The following is a 16,277-nucleotide window of genomic DNA, read 5'->3' on the forward strand; positions in this document are numbered from 1 at the left end:
AATCCTATAGACCTACCAGCAGACAGTTAGGCTATTCCAATTCCTATTTGGCTAATCCTTACCCGTGCACAGTCGAGTAGGCATCCCAACATATTTTAAGAATTGGAAAACATTGTATGACCACATCGTTAGGCTACCACATTAATAAAACTTGGCTACAGGCCTAGATTGATTAGGCAAAATGCTTGTAAATGGTTCCGTCGGCTGTAAGATTACTTAAACCTCCACATAATGTGACTTTAAACCACAGTGGGGATCTGATTGTGACTGACAAACTTTAATGAGTCACTGATGTCATCCACTTTCTCCGACTCCTCCAATGTAGTGAGTGTGGTTGCACGAAAACGGGCGCGTCAAGTTCAGGACAGCAGCATGCAATGCGCCTGCTCCTAGGACAAACCGGAAAAAGCTCCATGTTCAAAACCAAGCGAGGGAAAGCTTGACATCTAAAAAGTAAGTTCCTTCGTTATTGCCATACAATGGGTATGTAAATCCTGAGCTTTAAACACACGACTCACCGAATAAGCCAATTGTCTAAAAAGCCCAACTTACTTTTTGACAAACGTTACAGTGTTTCGTAGCTAGCTTATACAGTAATATCGGATATGTTGAACTCAGTTGGCAAATAGCTGTTTTGTTGTTGTCTAGTTGCCTTAATGCTACGAAGAGGATAATCAAGACTAGCCAGTTAACGTCATATCCAATTGCATAGGGTTTAGCTAACTATCTATCTACAATGTAGATTCTAAATTAATCATGAATTGCTTCGAGCCAGCTAGCTGTATAGCCAAGCATCACGGGCAAGTGTCAGGTTGCTAATGCAGCGTTGCTAGCAGCGTATTGCTAGTGCTCGTCTACTGTACAAGTTCCAATGATGTTTGTTGTTTGCACTGAAGTGAATTCAACTTTAGGTAGACTAGATAGTTACAGTAGCCACTTCGCTAGCTCGTTATCAAGATGTGTTGTGCTGGATTCATTTGTATAATTAAATGCTACTCAAGCTCGGAAATGTGTAGAAGAGTAGTTTGAGCGAGTGCTGTAGTTACTACTAGTGTGATGCCTTTGTCTTCAGCTGTATACGAATACTGAACTGTATTCCCTCAAAACACCTTGCCAAGCGTCACCCCTCCATAAATTCAGTCATTGTATGCCAATTCACTAGATGAGATGCAATGAAAGTAATGAAGTGACTTCCCAATGAACTTACAAAGTCATAAAATTACTATGTAGGACCAGTGTTTGGGGCCCCATTACGACCAGGGTGATTAGAAGGGCAGTGTAATTCCACAGTGCAATTAGCCCCAATGTGTGGCTAATATAGAACTGTGGCAACAGAGGAAATTAGTAAAATGTTGAGAATATTTAATAGTAGACTTGGGTATTGTGGGCGAGAGGACAACTCTAACATAATAATGTAATCTACTTTGAAATTTTGCTCGAGCTTTAAATAATCATAAATTAATGTAATTATGGTTTGCGGTCTGAATTTCTAACTCCAACCATACAGTTGTACATCTTGCTTGAGTTTTCCTCATTACCTTTCTTCCACAAGAAGGTCAGGTTATTAGCCTTATGGAGCTTTGCTTAGCCTTAGAACAAAAGCCACCCCAAAGAAAAGCCAGTGCCTGGACTGTGCATCACTAATACCAAAGACCATGGTAGTAGATTTTAGTTTAGTGAATCCAAGTAGCCCAAGAGACCCTTGTTCATATTGCCAAACAGTGAAGGTAAACAAGACATTGTTTTTGATTGATGCCCCAAAATCAGAACTACAATATAATACAGGATACCTGTCATTCAAATGGACTTTTGTGTGAAAAATAGTACACAATGTTTGTTTATCTACAGTCAATAGGCGCTTGGGTCAAATCTGCTCTTGTTAACTTTAATATGCCTATTGTCACTCACCAGATTTGTTTTGAGCGAAATCAATTTTATGAGCAAATAGTCCTGATTTCCAAAAATGAATTTGTATCATGGATGTGTCTGCTGGTATCACAGCATGTATCTTGGAGAGAAATGGTCGAGGTCCAGGGAAACATAATGATGTAATGTATAAACAGGTGCCATAGAGATTAATTGGAAGCTTCTATTTTTCCATCTCTTTTGTTTTCCCTGCACGCGTCACCGGAAAATGTATTCACTACATGTAGGCCTACTCTCTCCAGTGTGCTCTCGACACAATGCGATTGGTTACATTTGAAACAAACGTATTTCAGGAGACCCTTTGTGCAACTTGGTTCACTCTTTCCAGAACATAAAAACAATACATTATGGAAATTTGGATAAAACGAGGGGTTCTTGTGAGAGGTTGAACAGAACAGGAGACGGTTTAGGCTAGTCTTTGTGCTGGCACGCAAAGTCTTTGTCAGTGTGGCCCGCCGCAAGGAAAACTGTGAAATGCAGGCATCGCTCTTTATCCAACGTATAAATGTTGTCTCTGCTTCGTCCCCATTCCCACGTTTGCGCTCTGCATCGTTGTGGAGCGATTTGGTACAGCATATTATTTACATGTTCATCTTGTTGTGATCACACTAAACCCCCTCGCTGGCAGGATTCCGGACATCAAGCTGATTTGCAAAGCCCCTCAGTGGGTGAGAGAATGGAACCAGAGAAACCATACTGGGCACGCTCGCAAATGTTGAGGAATGAGGAATTTGGATGGCTGAATAATAAGAATTAGGCCTAGCCTTCAGGGCTGTTTTTATGTCCTGGGAACATATCACTCTTTGCCTGTGCCAGCAAATTACATTTTTCACACTTGCTGATTAAATATTTTATGTTGTGCCATCTTGTCGAAATTGCACTATACAGGCTAGATTACCGTGGCACTGTACTTTGAAATTCAATAGCATAGAAACTACAGTTCATCATGTCGGCCGAGTAAGTTTGAAACACCCTCCTATTGGGATCGGGTTATGTGTGGCCAATCACCTCTTTTGCTTAGTGGGGCATTTTGTGGGATTTCATTTGAGGCCCAAAAAAGGCAATTTCCTTCAGGAATTTCAACTTCCTCTGGGTTTCGGCAGCTCAGTTTCGGACAACAGATCTAGGCTAGATGCTGTCAATCCTGATTTGTTGTCATAGTTGCATACACATGCAGTTGTCCGATCCCATGGCAATATTCCTCAAACTTTAAAAGAATTATGATCAGAGGCAAAGTAGGGGTCCGTCTGTGACAGACAGGCTTCAAGGCTTTAACGCAATTTAAACACCTTGAAGGACCCCTGACTCAGCCTAGACTTCTTAGTGTTTAATTAGCATGGGTCTTACGCCTTACCTGTGGAGCAGAAGCACGTTTTGTGCCATTATCCGAAAGAAAAGCTGCTGTGCATGCTAGGGCCATTAAAAACGGTTCTGCACCCAGCTCTGTCAGTTCCCCAAGTCATCGCTCAGGACTTTTGGAAACACACTCAAATACACTAGAGTAATGGCTTAGGCACTATTAAGGAAGTGTCAAGTTCCCCAGCTCTCCCACCACGCATTAGTAGAGCGCAGCTTTCCGAGTCAAGGCCTGACATGTGACGTCCCCTGTGATGCTCTCCGTCCTGTCTCTCCGAGGACGTCAGCCGCGTCCCTGCCTCTGTGTACTTGCGCGAAAAGTAGGGGTAAGTCGGTTGGAGCGACATGGCACCCTCATGTCGCTCCAACCGACTTACATCCCCCCCCCCTCCTCCCCCTCCACTACTCCCTCAAGGACTTGCAGGCCGGCGAGCGGAGAGGAGAGACTACGAGACCAAGGACGAGTGTCTGAGGCCGCGGTCTGTCAGGCAGGCTGTTAGTCATCCCGTCCTCTCCACTCTGCTGTTGAGTCTTACCAGGAGGAGAGAGGGAGAGGAACTTTATATATTGGGCTCTTGGAGAGATGCAGTCTGAGATCCGTTGGTGCATAACTAGGCTTCTGCACACACACACACACACACACACACACACACACACACACACACACACACACACACACACGCAACCAAACAAACAAACACAGGTTAATACAGTTAGGTCCATAAATATTTGGACATTGACACAATTTTCATCATTTTGGCTCTGTATACCACCACAATGGATTTGAAATGAAACAATCAAGATGTGCTTTAAGTGCAGACTTTCAGCTTTAATTTCAGGGTATTTACATCTAAATCAGGTGAACGGTGTAGGAATTACAATACATTTTATATGTGGCCCCCCCCTTTTTAAGGGACCAAAAGTAATTGGACAATTGGCTGCTCAGCTGTTCCATGGCCAGGTGTATGTTATTCCCTCAATGGAGTTCGTTATTTCATTGACAAGGAGCAGATAAAAGGTCTAGAGTTCATTTCAAGTATGGTATTTGTGTTTGGAATCTGTTGCTGTCAACTCTCAATATGAAGTCCAAAGAGCTGTCACCATTAGTGAAGCAAGCCATCGTTAGGCTGAAAAATCAAAACAAACCTATCAGAGAGATAGCAAAAACATTAGGTGTGGCTCAATGAACTGTTTGGTACATTCTTAAAAAGAAAGAACGCACTGGTGAGCTCAGCAACACCAAAAGACCCGGAAGACCACGGAAAACAACTGTGGTGGATGACAGAAGAATTCTTTCCCTGGTGAAGAAAAACCCCTTCACAACAGTTGGCCAGATCAAGAACACTCTCCAGGAGGTAGGCGTATCTGTGTCAAAGTCAAAAATTAAGAGAAGACTTCACCAGAGTAAATACAGAGGGTTCACCACAAGATGTAAACCATTGGTGAGTCTCAAAAACAGGAAGACCAGATTAGAGTTTGCCAAAAAACATCTAAAAGAGCCTGTACAGTTCTGGAACAACATCCTATGGACAGATGAGACCAAGATCAACTTGTACCAGAATGATGGGAAGAGAAGAGTATGGAGAAGGGAAGGAACTGCTCATGATACAAAGCATACAACCTCATCAGTGAAGCATGGTGGAGGTAGTGTTATGGCATGGGCATGTATGGCTGCCAATGGAACTGGTTCCCTTGTATTTATCGATGATGTGACTGCTGACAAAAGCAGTAGGATGAATTCTGAAGTGTTTCCGGCAATATTATCTGCTCAGATTCAGCCAAATGCTTCAGAACTCATAGGACGGCGCTTCACAGTGCAGATGGACAATGACCCGAAGCATACTGCGAAAGCAACCAAAGAGTTTTTTAAGGCAAAGAAGTGGAATGTTCTGCAATGGCCAAGTCAATCACCTGACCTAAATCCAATTGAGCATGCATTTCACTTGCTAAAGACAAAACTGAAGGGAAAATGCCCCAAGAACAAGCAGGAACTGAAGACAGTTGCCTGGCAGAGCATCACCAGGGACGAAACCCAGCGTCTGGTGATGTCTATGGGTTCCAGACTTCAGGCTGTCATTGACTGCAAAGGATTTGTAACCAAGTATTAAAAGTGACAATTAGATTTATGATTATGTTAGTTTGTCCAATTATTTTTGGTCCCTTAAAAAGGGGGGGGGGCACATATAAAATGTGTTGTAATTACTACACCGTTCACCTGATTTGGATGTAAATACCCTGAAATTAAAGCTGAAAGTCTGCACTAAAAGCACATCTTGATTGTTTCATTTCAAATCCATTGTGGTGGTATACAGAGCCAAAATGATGAAAATTGTGTCAATGTCCAAATATTTATGGACCTAACTGTATATGTGCACACACACACAGTGCACAAACACAGTGCACACACACAGTGCAGACACACACAGACATATGCACACACACGGTGACATGGTACATGCACGCATACACAATTACAAAAACTCATACCACTCACTCTTGCAGGTTTTCTCCCACCCAATAACAAAGAAAAGGAAAACACCTGATAGCAGGGCTCGAAATTAACGTTGTCCCGTCGTCCCGGGGACGATGAAAAAAAGATGTCTGGGACAGTTCAACACAGACTTTGGGACGACTGCGGGACGATAGACCGTAACATTATAAAATTCAGTGGTTCAACATGTTTAAACACAAAGCGGGTGAAACATACTATCACATTTAGCTCCAGCTTAAAATTCCATAAACTATGAACAATGTATTCACATTACAAGCGCTGCTATGTGTTGCGTTGCTCCACGGTGCGCGGTCGCGCTTCGTAAACAGTGGCCGTCCATCATGACTAAACTAGCTAGCTACCAGCTAACATTCATTCCTGCCACACCAATAATTGTGTTAGCCCCACCATGAAACAAGCAAGACAATTGTGTATTCTATTGCGTATCAATGTATCTATTGTGTTTAAAAAAATGTAACCTAGTTTTCATATATGTATATATATATGTGTTCCCCCTGTGTTCTCTGTTTAAAAGACTGGTGTATAGATTAAACTTGTTATACATAATGATCACAATAACATACATCACCAGCACCACTGTATTGCTTTATAAATGGCCAGACTGTAAGGAACCATCCTCGGGCCTCCAGGGAAATCTGTTCCCCCTGTGTTGTCAGTGTAAAAGACTGGTGTATAGATGAAACTTGTTATTATACATAATGATCACAGTAACATACATCGACTTACTATACTTTAAAGCCTGTATTGTTATGCAAATTAACTAACCAACATCAATAAATGTACCTTATGGTCATGGAAAGTTAGTAGGTAGAGTATAATCACATTCAGCTCAATCAACTATATGAGGAAAACAGAAGTTTAGTGAGTCAAGTCCTCATCAAGTCCTCATCAATGATGCAAACCTATTTTTGAAAACAATATCGCAAATATATTTATATACCTTTCCAAACCTTTTTTGGAAAATATTTTTCAGATCTTTAGAAACTTTTTTTCCAAAACATTATTAAAACCTTTAAGATACTTTTTTTTTTTATTGAAAACATTCATTATCTGTTTTCGTGCCCAATATCTTTTAAGAAATTACAGTAGGGGAGCAATATCTTTTGAATGTTGGAATTGAATGAACTGAATGCAACTGAATATTGTTTAGTAGGGGTGGGGGAAAAAAATTGGTTCACATGCGAATCGCGATTCAGTCTTATAGCAATTGACATCGATTCACAAATTTCATTTCATGTTTTATTTTTTAAATCCTGGAAAAATCGTGAATCGCTTTTTTATCGAATCGTGACCACAAGAATCGATTCGAATCGTGAGGTACCAAAAGATTCCCACCCCTATTGTTTAGTATTGTCCCAGTTAAACCCAATACGCCAGTGTAAGGGTAACCAACATGGTAATCTTGTGTTAGTTGGACTGAAGATATAGGAAAATGGTCTTCTTGAACACACCCCTCTGGCATACCGAGAGACCTATTCTCTACATTTTCTATTTTATTCATTCAGCAGACAATTTTTCATCCATCCTTCAGCACATTTCCCAATAATTCAGACTTCCTCCCTGAATTATTTTTGTGGATGAACTTCACTTAGCCTCTTAATTAATTAGTGCTTGGTCTTTTGATGGGACTGAGGCAGGCTGGGGACCTGGGTTGCCCTGGGGAGTGCTAGAGCCAGCCAGCTGTTTGGACTCTGCAGGGCCTTGTCTGGTAAGTCTGACATTTCACTGGGTACAATCTGGCGTGGGCCTCTAGGGCCCAGCATGGTATTTTCAGCTGGTAGGCCACAGCATCCCCCCAACTCCCACACATCCTCCCCTCCAATGGTGTAATACTTGGTTTTGGGGCTGTGAAGGAGAGGGTCTTGCAAAATTGTGTTGAAGGGGGAGACATCAAACAAAGATTGTGTGTGGTGGCTATTCTTGATTCCCTTCACTGCCCTTAAATTTAACTGGAAAATGCCTTGTGTCCCGCTGAGTTAAACCATGGCATACAAGCTTTGATGTAGTTTAGCTAACAACACAAGTGTTCTTGAGTGAGACGGAACTCATCCTCATGTGGGATGGTTGTTATAGAACCTTTATCTGCATCATTGCATACAAATAGCCTATTCCAATTTGCCAAAAAACCCTTTGGCTCAACCCCTCCCAATTGAAATTGTGGGGGGAATCCCTTCAATCGGCCTCTGTCTTACTAAGCAGCTGGCTGAAGAATTGACTAGCTGTCTCCGAGGCTGTTCTGGCTCTGCCGTTCCCCTGCTGTACAAGGTAGCACAGGGGGACCTGCCAGTTAAAGCTCCCTCAGATAACAAACTAACCCGTACTGACAGGCAGCAACATGGTAGCTGTTTGTAGCCCAGCCATCAACTTTTCACAGATCTGAAGGCTTTTGTATCAACTGTCTTTTTAGGTTGTGCTTTGTGAAAAAAAAGAAAAGAAAAGAAAGACAGAAAACTTCTTTTATTTTCCCATGTTAACATCCAGACAACAACATTTTGTTTCTGCCTTTCAACTTTGCTTTCTTCAGCCGAGGCTTAAGCCATGCCTGTCCATGTGGTCAAGGATGGGGTGAATCCTGAGTCCCAGGTGCTTGGCCGTCTGCAGAAGATAGCTGTCCCACTCCTCAGCACCTCTCTGGACTGCACCAACAAAATTGTGAAGGTGTGTTTCTCGACGGCGGGAAATGCATTAAAAAGTTGGCTTGAATACACCGTGGTAGCCTGAGCTCATCTCTCTCCCATCCTCCCTCATCTCCCCCATCTTCTAGTTTATCTGTCCCCAAGTCCCCCACATTTACATTTGATCCAAAGCTTCCCAGTTCATTTTCATGTTTTCTTCCACGACAGGCAAATGACTGGGCAAGGAGTTGTGCTGCCAAAGCACTTAAAATGACAAATCTCTCCCCAACTTCTTTGACTGTCTCTGAGGTCATGTGCTTATTGCGGTGTTTAAAAGTTATGATGTTAGGTCTGATGAATAGCCTAGCTGTATAGGTACGCGTCTGAAAGGTTTGTCCGTCCAGTAAATCACAATCTTATGATTCTTCCAGGGAAAAGTGGTTCACAAGGGACCTTTGGTAACTGTGGGAACAGAAGACTATGTCCTGAAGAGCGTCATTCAAGGTAACCTTTGTGAACATGTACCTTGCTTAGTGAAAAGGGCCCATAGAAGACTATTGTGAAGTTATGGAGGAGTTTTAGAACGTGTTGCTGGCCGCTTTGTATCGTTGTCGGCTTGGATTTCTATTCTCTCCAACTGTGATCCATTCAGCTGGGAGGCTGACTCAAAATCGGATTGTCGAGGAAGGCCAGCTCTATCTTTGTCGTCTCGTCCATGCTACACTTATCTCTTTGCCTTACGATTAACACTCATACAGAGCTACCTCTCATTCTCAGAGGGTTATCTGAGTTGTTAAGACTTAAATTCCACTATAATACGACACTTGTTCCGGACTTGTCAGTGGGAAACATGCCTTGTTTTCCTTGTGATGTCTAGAGCCCAACCAATAAAGGATTTTTAAGGCCGATACCGATACAAATATTTGGTGATTTAAAAATCTGATATTCCGATATCGGGCGATATAAAAACATATTTTAAAAATCCAGAAACGCGTAACAAAACAAACTGATTTCCCTAACATTAGTTATTTGTATTTTACATTTAGTCACTTTTAGCAGAAGTTCTTATCCAGAGCGACTAAGTACAGGGACATTCCCCGAGGCAAGTAGGGTTAAGTGCCTTCCCAACGTCATTTGACATGGCCGGAATCGAACCAGCAACCTTCTGATTAATAGCCTGATTCCCTGACTGCTCAGCCATCTGACTCCTGTTATTATTTCCTCACTAAAATAAAATGTTAATGCAGTTTCTGATAAATAAAATGTACAAAAATACAAGCCGCCGATATATCGGTCGGGCTCTAGTCATGTCTAATAATTGTGTTCCACAAACAATTGTTAGTTAAGTCTTAAAATGGTGACAGTGTCTTCTGTCCATTCCACCGTTTTAGTGAAGTGATTTGGTCCTCACACTGCAAGGCTCTCAACTCTGTTCTTAAAAGCCTATTTCAGACAAACAGCTTTCCATGAGCCACCTACCCTGTGCCTCATCTTCATCCTGTGCAACCCAAGGTAAGAGCCCACTTAAAGAAACCACTCTCTGTGTCTCCTTCAGAAGAGGACTCCCAGCACAGCTTGTCATCAGAGAACACATCCATCAATGTCATCCTGCTTGGAGCGCTGGCTAAGGAATTCTCTGAATCTGTCAATCAAGGGGTAGGCCTACAATCATTTCCACAGTGATCAGTGTCAAAACCTAGTTTGCATCCATTTACAGCTACAGTATGTGCAATCAAAACTGCCTACTTTAGACGTGTGGTACTCTATAGGAAGACGACTATGAAACGGAACATAAAATGATTGGTGATATGGTTTTCACAGTTTGAACTGAGATCACTTATAAGTGTGAGTAACGGTATTGTACCTGTATCTGATAACATGTTTTTACGTCTAACAAGCATCCAAAAGGATGATGAAAGACAGCGTGACTGAAAACATGTATTTTGTCCTCTTTGGGTACGACCAAGATTGCTCGAAGGAAGAACCAAACCGAGTTTGTCAGTTTGTCTGGTTTTTCTCCACGGATTTCCAACCATCTTTGTGTGAGGAAAAAACAACAGCATTCTGCTCCTTTTAACCCAAAAACCAGCTTTCATCTTTGGTTTTCTGCTCTAGCTCATCACCATGGCACCATTCGTCAAAAAGGCTGCAGTGCATTTCCATAAGCATAAAGCAAGTCTCTACATGTTATTTCTTTGCTTTTTAGAAGGGTGGGGGAGGAGGGTGGGGGCTAATCCTCAAAGAGATGCTTTGGGCGTCTGCAGCTTCTGCAGAAGGCGGATCACAGCGTCAGTCATTGTTAGCTCCCAACGCTCCCAATGAAAGCATACAATCACTCTGGTGGGGGGGGAAGTTGCAAGTCCCGGAGAAATGAACAAGAACATGAAATGGCCGAGGTGCATATGGCACATCCAGCTTTTGAGACCCATCAAACTGCCAGAATCGGTCGATCAGACCTGCTCTCAAGTGCACATAATGCGCAGCGACAAGCAGTTTGACAATGGGCCTTATGTGTCACGTTCTGGTCGAGATGTTTGGGATTTCACCCTCTGAAATTGCAGTTACATGCCAATATTGATGAGACTTTTTCCACCATATTATTTCATCTTAACACCAGTATGGTCACCAATATGTCCTGCATTCCAAGGCTACATGTCTTGCACCTGATCCAAGGTGGTAAGCATGTCTTCACAGGGTAACAGCGATGGCTCACATGTCAATTCAGGAACAATGTCAGCACGTCTCTGCCGTGCAAACAAATCTTTTGATGACTCGCACGGAGCCCGACAGTGGAACAACCACGATCTCGGAGAAACACCTCTTTTCCCGGATGGAGATCTAAGCAACACAACAAACCCCCCAAAAAATCTCACGTAAGCCACTGTCAGACATGCCTCACTTATTTCCGCTAAACTGTTCGGTCCCTGTGGAATTGAGAACGTGAGCTGAGCAGAGAATGGAGGAGAGAGAAAAAGCAACGTCTCAGTCTGGGGAGATGAAGGAAGAGGGGGGTGGGGGGGTGGTAGTTTTGCTATCACGGCGATACACTTTAACACTCCATCAAACAGCGCTTTGTGTAAGCCGCCGGAACATGATTACCATGACTATCTGCAGTCCCATTTGTCTGCGACTGGAGCCGTGTCACAGCACCTTGTTTAGAAGCCGTTTCAGGGCTCGATCACACACTGCCACCCAAATAAAACTCCACATCTCCAAGCCTCTAACGCGCTCGGCGCCGCTGTACATAATTACAGCATCTCACTTACACTACAGAGCTAGATCTAGTATTCAAATTGCTCGCCCCCTTAAGGAAATTGTTTTTTTTTTTGGTGTTGTATTTCCCCCACCCCAAACCCCCATGTAGCTGATTCCATCCATGTCTCTGACTCTGTGATGTCACTTCTCTGCCACGCCCCCAGGACGTGATGGCGGTGTCTGGCTTCAGAGTGGGCAAGTCTCCCACGGCTCTCAAAGATAAGCTGCATCCCTGTAACCTGCACCTGGCTGGAGATGAAGCCAGGGTTTATGTGAGTGTTTGTGGAGCTGCAGGCTTGGGAAGTGCTTACGGAAGGGACACATTACCCTACAGTGACTATCTCCCCAACTTCTCAAGTCAGCTACTGTAAAGACGGGGCCGTATTTAGGGAAGGGGTTCATCTGTTGATGTTTATTTTTTTCATGTGACATCTTTCACGCGCGTAGATCTCCTAGACATGAACTAATGACGTGTCACAACTGTGCTCCTGAAAATGAACTGGCTGTTGGGTTATTTCTGTAATTTCCTTTTTATTTTTATTTTTCTCCTTTGTTTGTCTCTCCCAGGTGTTCCCGTCATCTTCCCTGGACCCTCGGGCCTCCGTAGCCAACAAGAGGGCGCCTCTCTCCGGCGCCGAGGTCAGAGTCCGCAACCTCATTAGCTAGGAGACTGCTGTCTTTTCAAAGCCAGTCAGAGGCCGTCTTGTTCCTGTCACAAGCCTTCATGTCATCAAATAATTCTCCCGAAGTGACCTCACCCCGGAGTGTCATGCTACGCTGGCCCTCTGTGACTCTTGACAAGCTCGCTGCTTGATGTGAGGAGAGACAGAGAAGGGTGGTCTAGGAATTTGTAGACGCGCCAGCCATGTTAATGAGGTTTAAGTATCGACCAGGAGACTGCAGGTAGCAATCTGGAGTGTAATCACTAATAATAAGTACATACTCACTACATCAAGTCAAATCTCATTTGATCTCACCGACACCACTATCTAACCTAGACTCTCAGAGATACGTTATTCTTACTCAAATTTCTTATCTAAAAGAAGATATATTGTCATTGGTGCATTTGCTTAGATGTCTCATAGATTGTGTTATTTATGCTGGTGTGTGTGTGTGTGTGTTTGTGCCCAGGTCTCCAAGTCTGCCAAGGTCCCCAAGTACAGCTACGTCCGTCTGGGCGATCTGCAGCCGGGCGTGGTGGTGAACGTGTATGCTGTGGTGACCTTCTTCAAGCAGCCGTTCCACACCAGGGGGACAGGTCAGTCTCTCTCCCCCCCCCCCCCGCACCAAGGGGACAGGTCAGTCTCTCTCCCCCCTGCACCAGGGGGACAGGTCAGCCTCTCTCCCCCCCATCCCCCTGCACCAGGGGGACAGGTCAGTCTCCCCCCCCCCCCCCCCCCCCCCCCCCCCCGCACCAAGGGGACAGGTCAGTCTCTCTCCCCCCTGCACCAGGGGGACAGGTCAGTCTCTCTCCCCCCCATCCCCCTGCACCAGGGGGACAGGTCAGTCTCCCTCTCCCCCCCCCCCCCCCCCCCCCCGCACCAAGGGGACAGGTCAGTCTCTCTCCCCCCTGCACCAGGGGGACAGGTCAGTCTCTCTCCCCTCTGCACCAGGGGGACAGGTCAGTCTCTCTCCCCTCTGCACCAGGGGGACAGGTCAGTCTCTCTCCCCTCTGCACCAGGGGGACAGGTCAGTCTCTCTCCCCCCTGCACCAGGGGGACAGGTCAGTCTCTCTCCCCTCTGCACCAGGGGGACAGGTCCGTCACCCCCCATCTCCCCCTTCCTGAGCGCTGGGGGCATATGGGACTAGTTTGAGCGTCTGTTAAATATAATTTTCTTAATAAATAGTGGGGGAGAACAGATTTGCCGTTTCCAAAAAGTGGGTGGGACATGTCCCAACCTCTCGTTCTCTCTTACTGACTTACTGCTCCCTAGCTCCTAAGCAGACTGACCCACTTTGAGGTGAGCTTCAAAGTGTTGGTGCCTTGCTGGGTTACAGTCCAGACCGGCAGGCGCATCTCAAACCCGGAAGCAAAACGCTTTGAAGTCCATATTTAGGCCGCCGTGTGGTTGCTAGGGGAACCAGACCCAGGTGACTTGAGCTGAGATCTCTGAGATAATAAGGGGGTTGGTGGGTCTGGGGTTGTGGTGTGTGTTTGTCTTTGTGTGTGAGAGAGAAAGGGAGAACTTTCGGATGATATTTGGTATTCTGGATGCCTAGCATATTTGTGTGTCAGTAAAGGCGCGTGTGTGTGGTCACTGCACCACGCTCTCATTAAATGAAGCTGCCACAAGCACTGAGGGTTTGAGAACGGCTCTCTCCCGAGCCCCCGTCCTCCCCCGTTACCGGGGGGAAAAGATGTTTGAACAGAGACGCCGTGTCTGGCCCCGCCAGCCCGTGACGGGAGTCGTGGCGCAACTGCCTTTTAACAGGGCCGCCCTGCCGCGGGTCAGGTGGTGTGTCTGTGGCCCTCCCAACCACCCACTTCCTTCAGCTCCCTTAAACAGTCTTCTATGTCCAGACACACTAAAGGCAGGCCCGCCTGGCCTTTCTCGCCTTTCACGTAAGAGCTTTCGAGGTGTGTCGGTGGAGTCCGCTGAAGAGAAGCCCTCCTCTGGCTGTGAGAGAGGACAGGGTCGTGGCCCGCTCGGCCGATTATTGTTTCTGTCACTGTGATGGAGAGGATGGCTCAAGACAGACGAGGGTGGAAACAATTCATCAATGGCCTATGTTCCGTGAGGAATATAAAGGCCTAAAGAAAAAAAAGCTCTTATCATGCAAGCTGACATAAGTGGTCCAAAAAACAAAAAAAGGTTTCTGTATGTCGCTGATGTTTGAGTGGATGGTGCTGCTCAGCAGTGTCTCCTCTAACATGGTCAGTGGGCCAGAATAGAGGTTTCCTCTTTTATTGTGTCCCGGAGGCACCAGTCTGCACGAGAGATCAATCTCTGCAATGCAGGAAGTGACCGCGACACGAATGACAAAACGGCATATTATATCGGGCTCCGTGTCCGTAAAAGAGCTGAACTGCTCCAGGGGGAGGGGGGTGTGCTTTTGCACATTTCTCCATGTCTGTCCATACTTGTCAAAGCAGATTCTCTCATTAAATAGCTTGACTTTGGGGGACTCAGAATCCCCCCCCCCCCTCCACATACACATATTTTCCCTCATTGTACTCTATCTGGGCTATGACATAATCTCCTCAGAGGTGCATAAAATTGCCAACGCCACCCTACCCAGATGCCCTGAGAGTTTCAATATGACTCTTAATGGGAGTTGCTGTTATAAGCCTGTGGCAGTCCCATTCATTCTCTCTTTCTGCCTGTAGCCAATGTGCAGGATCCTGAATCATGGAAAGATGCTTACTGGAAGCGGGAGAGACTGAGCAACGCTGGGGAAATGCTGGTTTTATTTGTGTCACAGCATTAACTGGACCGCTCCTTGTGCCCGTAAATTGTGGCCGTGACGGGTTCAAAGATGCGGCAGCTGTAATGTAGCTATGAAGGAAATCTATCAGATGATATGCAGTAGACACACTCACATACTCATCCACACACACACACACACACACATCAGTGCTCGGCCGAGGAACCCAAAAATGATCGTCTGGACGTCATGTGCTGCATTATTTTGCTCGAGTTAACATTTCCCAAAATAACAACACACTGAATTAACTGTGTCCTCATGGCTGGGTAGAAGCTTTCTCTTAAATAGCCAGTGGTCCTATGCAGACCAACTTGGTTTTAAAACAGACTTTTGACAAATATACATATTCAGCACTAAATGGATAAAAACACAAAGTTAATGCATACCGTATCGAAGGGCCTTAAAAGATAGGACTTCTTAATGCTAACGATTACGGCGATATCACACACACAGGCCTTGTTCAGTCGTTGTTAACCCTCTCTCCATCTGCGGTAGATTACTGCTCTTCGTTGAAGATTATCGACCAATCAAATGAGAAGGTGGCTTGTAGCATCTTCAGCAGCAAACTGGACAGTCACCCCAAAATCTTCAAAACGGGAGACATTATACGCCTCCACAGAGTCAAGGTACGCAAAGTGTGTCCGGTCATCCTGTATTATAAATAATAGGACTTCCTGGTTTGACTCTGGTGTGTGAAGTGACAGGTGTGCAATTGCAAAGATAGATTCATCATTTTGTTTTTTGCTGAGTTTGCCGTTACAAATCTCTCTCCATTTCTTTCTCTCTCTCCCCCCTGCCTCTGTTTTGTCTTCCTCGCTCCCTGCTGTCTGTCTCGAACTCGTCTGTCTCTGTCACTCCCCTGCCTCTCTTCCTCTCTCTTCCTCCCTCCCTGCTGTCCCCCCCCCCCCCCCCCACCCCTCCTCCTCCGTCCCACAGACGCAGCTTTTCAACGGCTCCAAAACCCTGGTGACCAGCCACGGGTTCTCCGTGGTCACCTTCGACGGGGCGGTGGGCAGCGCCGTGACGCCCCGCACCTCCAGCCTCTCCTCCCACTTCGACGAGGACGACCGGCGTGCCGTGGAGTCGCTGCGTGCCTGGGCCGTCGCTCAGCTGGCTCTCCCCGCCCAGGCCGGCGTCACCCTGGCAGCCGTGCAGCCCAAGGTGTTCTTCGACCTGACCTGCCAGC

At 45.5% G+C, this 16,277-nt stretch overlaps 1 protein-coding gene across 3 annotated transcripts in view; it reads left to right on the forward strand.

The window, feature by feature from the left end:
* The first annotated feature begins 309 nt into the window (after positions 1-309).
* The window catches only part of pot1 (protection of telomeres 1 homolog), a 31,919-nt gene continuing 15,951 nt past the window's right edge, over positions 310-16,277 (forward strand). For 2 of the 3 annotated variants that reach the window (XR_009930484.1, XM_062461888.1), the window contains exons 1-9: positions 310-453; positions 8,319-8,452; positions 8,841-8,913; positions 9,965-10,065; positions 11,829-11,936; positions 12,232-12,303; positions 12,796-12,922; positions 15,587-15,717; positions 16,028-16,277. The exon at positions 16,028-16,277 is cut by the window's right edge and continues 44 nt beyond it. Coding sequence is in view for 2 of the 3 variants with exons in the window: in XM_062461888.1 (XP_062317872.1) it covers positions 8,333-8,452; positions 8,841-8,913; positions 9,965-10,065; positions 11,829-11,936; positions 12,232-12,303; positions 12,796-12,922; positions 15,587-15,717; positions 16,028-16,277 (982 nt within the window). In the remaining variant the exon portion in view is untranslated. Of the gene's footprint in view, positions 484-8,318; positions 8,453-8,840; positions 8,914-9,964; positions 10,066-11,828; positions 11,937-12,231; positions 12,304-12,795; positions 12,923-15,586; positions 15,718-16,027 lie in introns of all 3 variants that reach the window. The other variant, XM_062461889.1, reaches the window with a different exon arrangement.

The sequence above is a fragment of the Osmerus eperlanus genome, chromosome 5 (assembly GCF_963692335.1).
Source record: "Osmerus eperlanus chromosome 5, fOsmEpe2.1, whole genome shotgun sequence".
NCBI classification, from domain to species: domain Eukaryota; kingdom Metazoa; phylum Chordata; class Actinopteri; order Osmeriformes; family Osmeridae; genus Osmerus; species Osmerus eperlanus.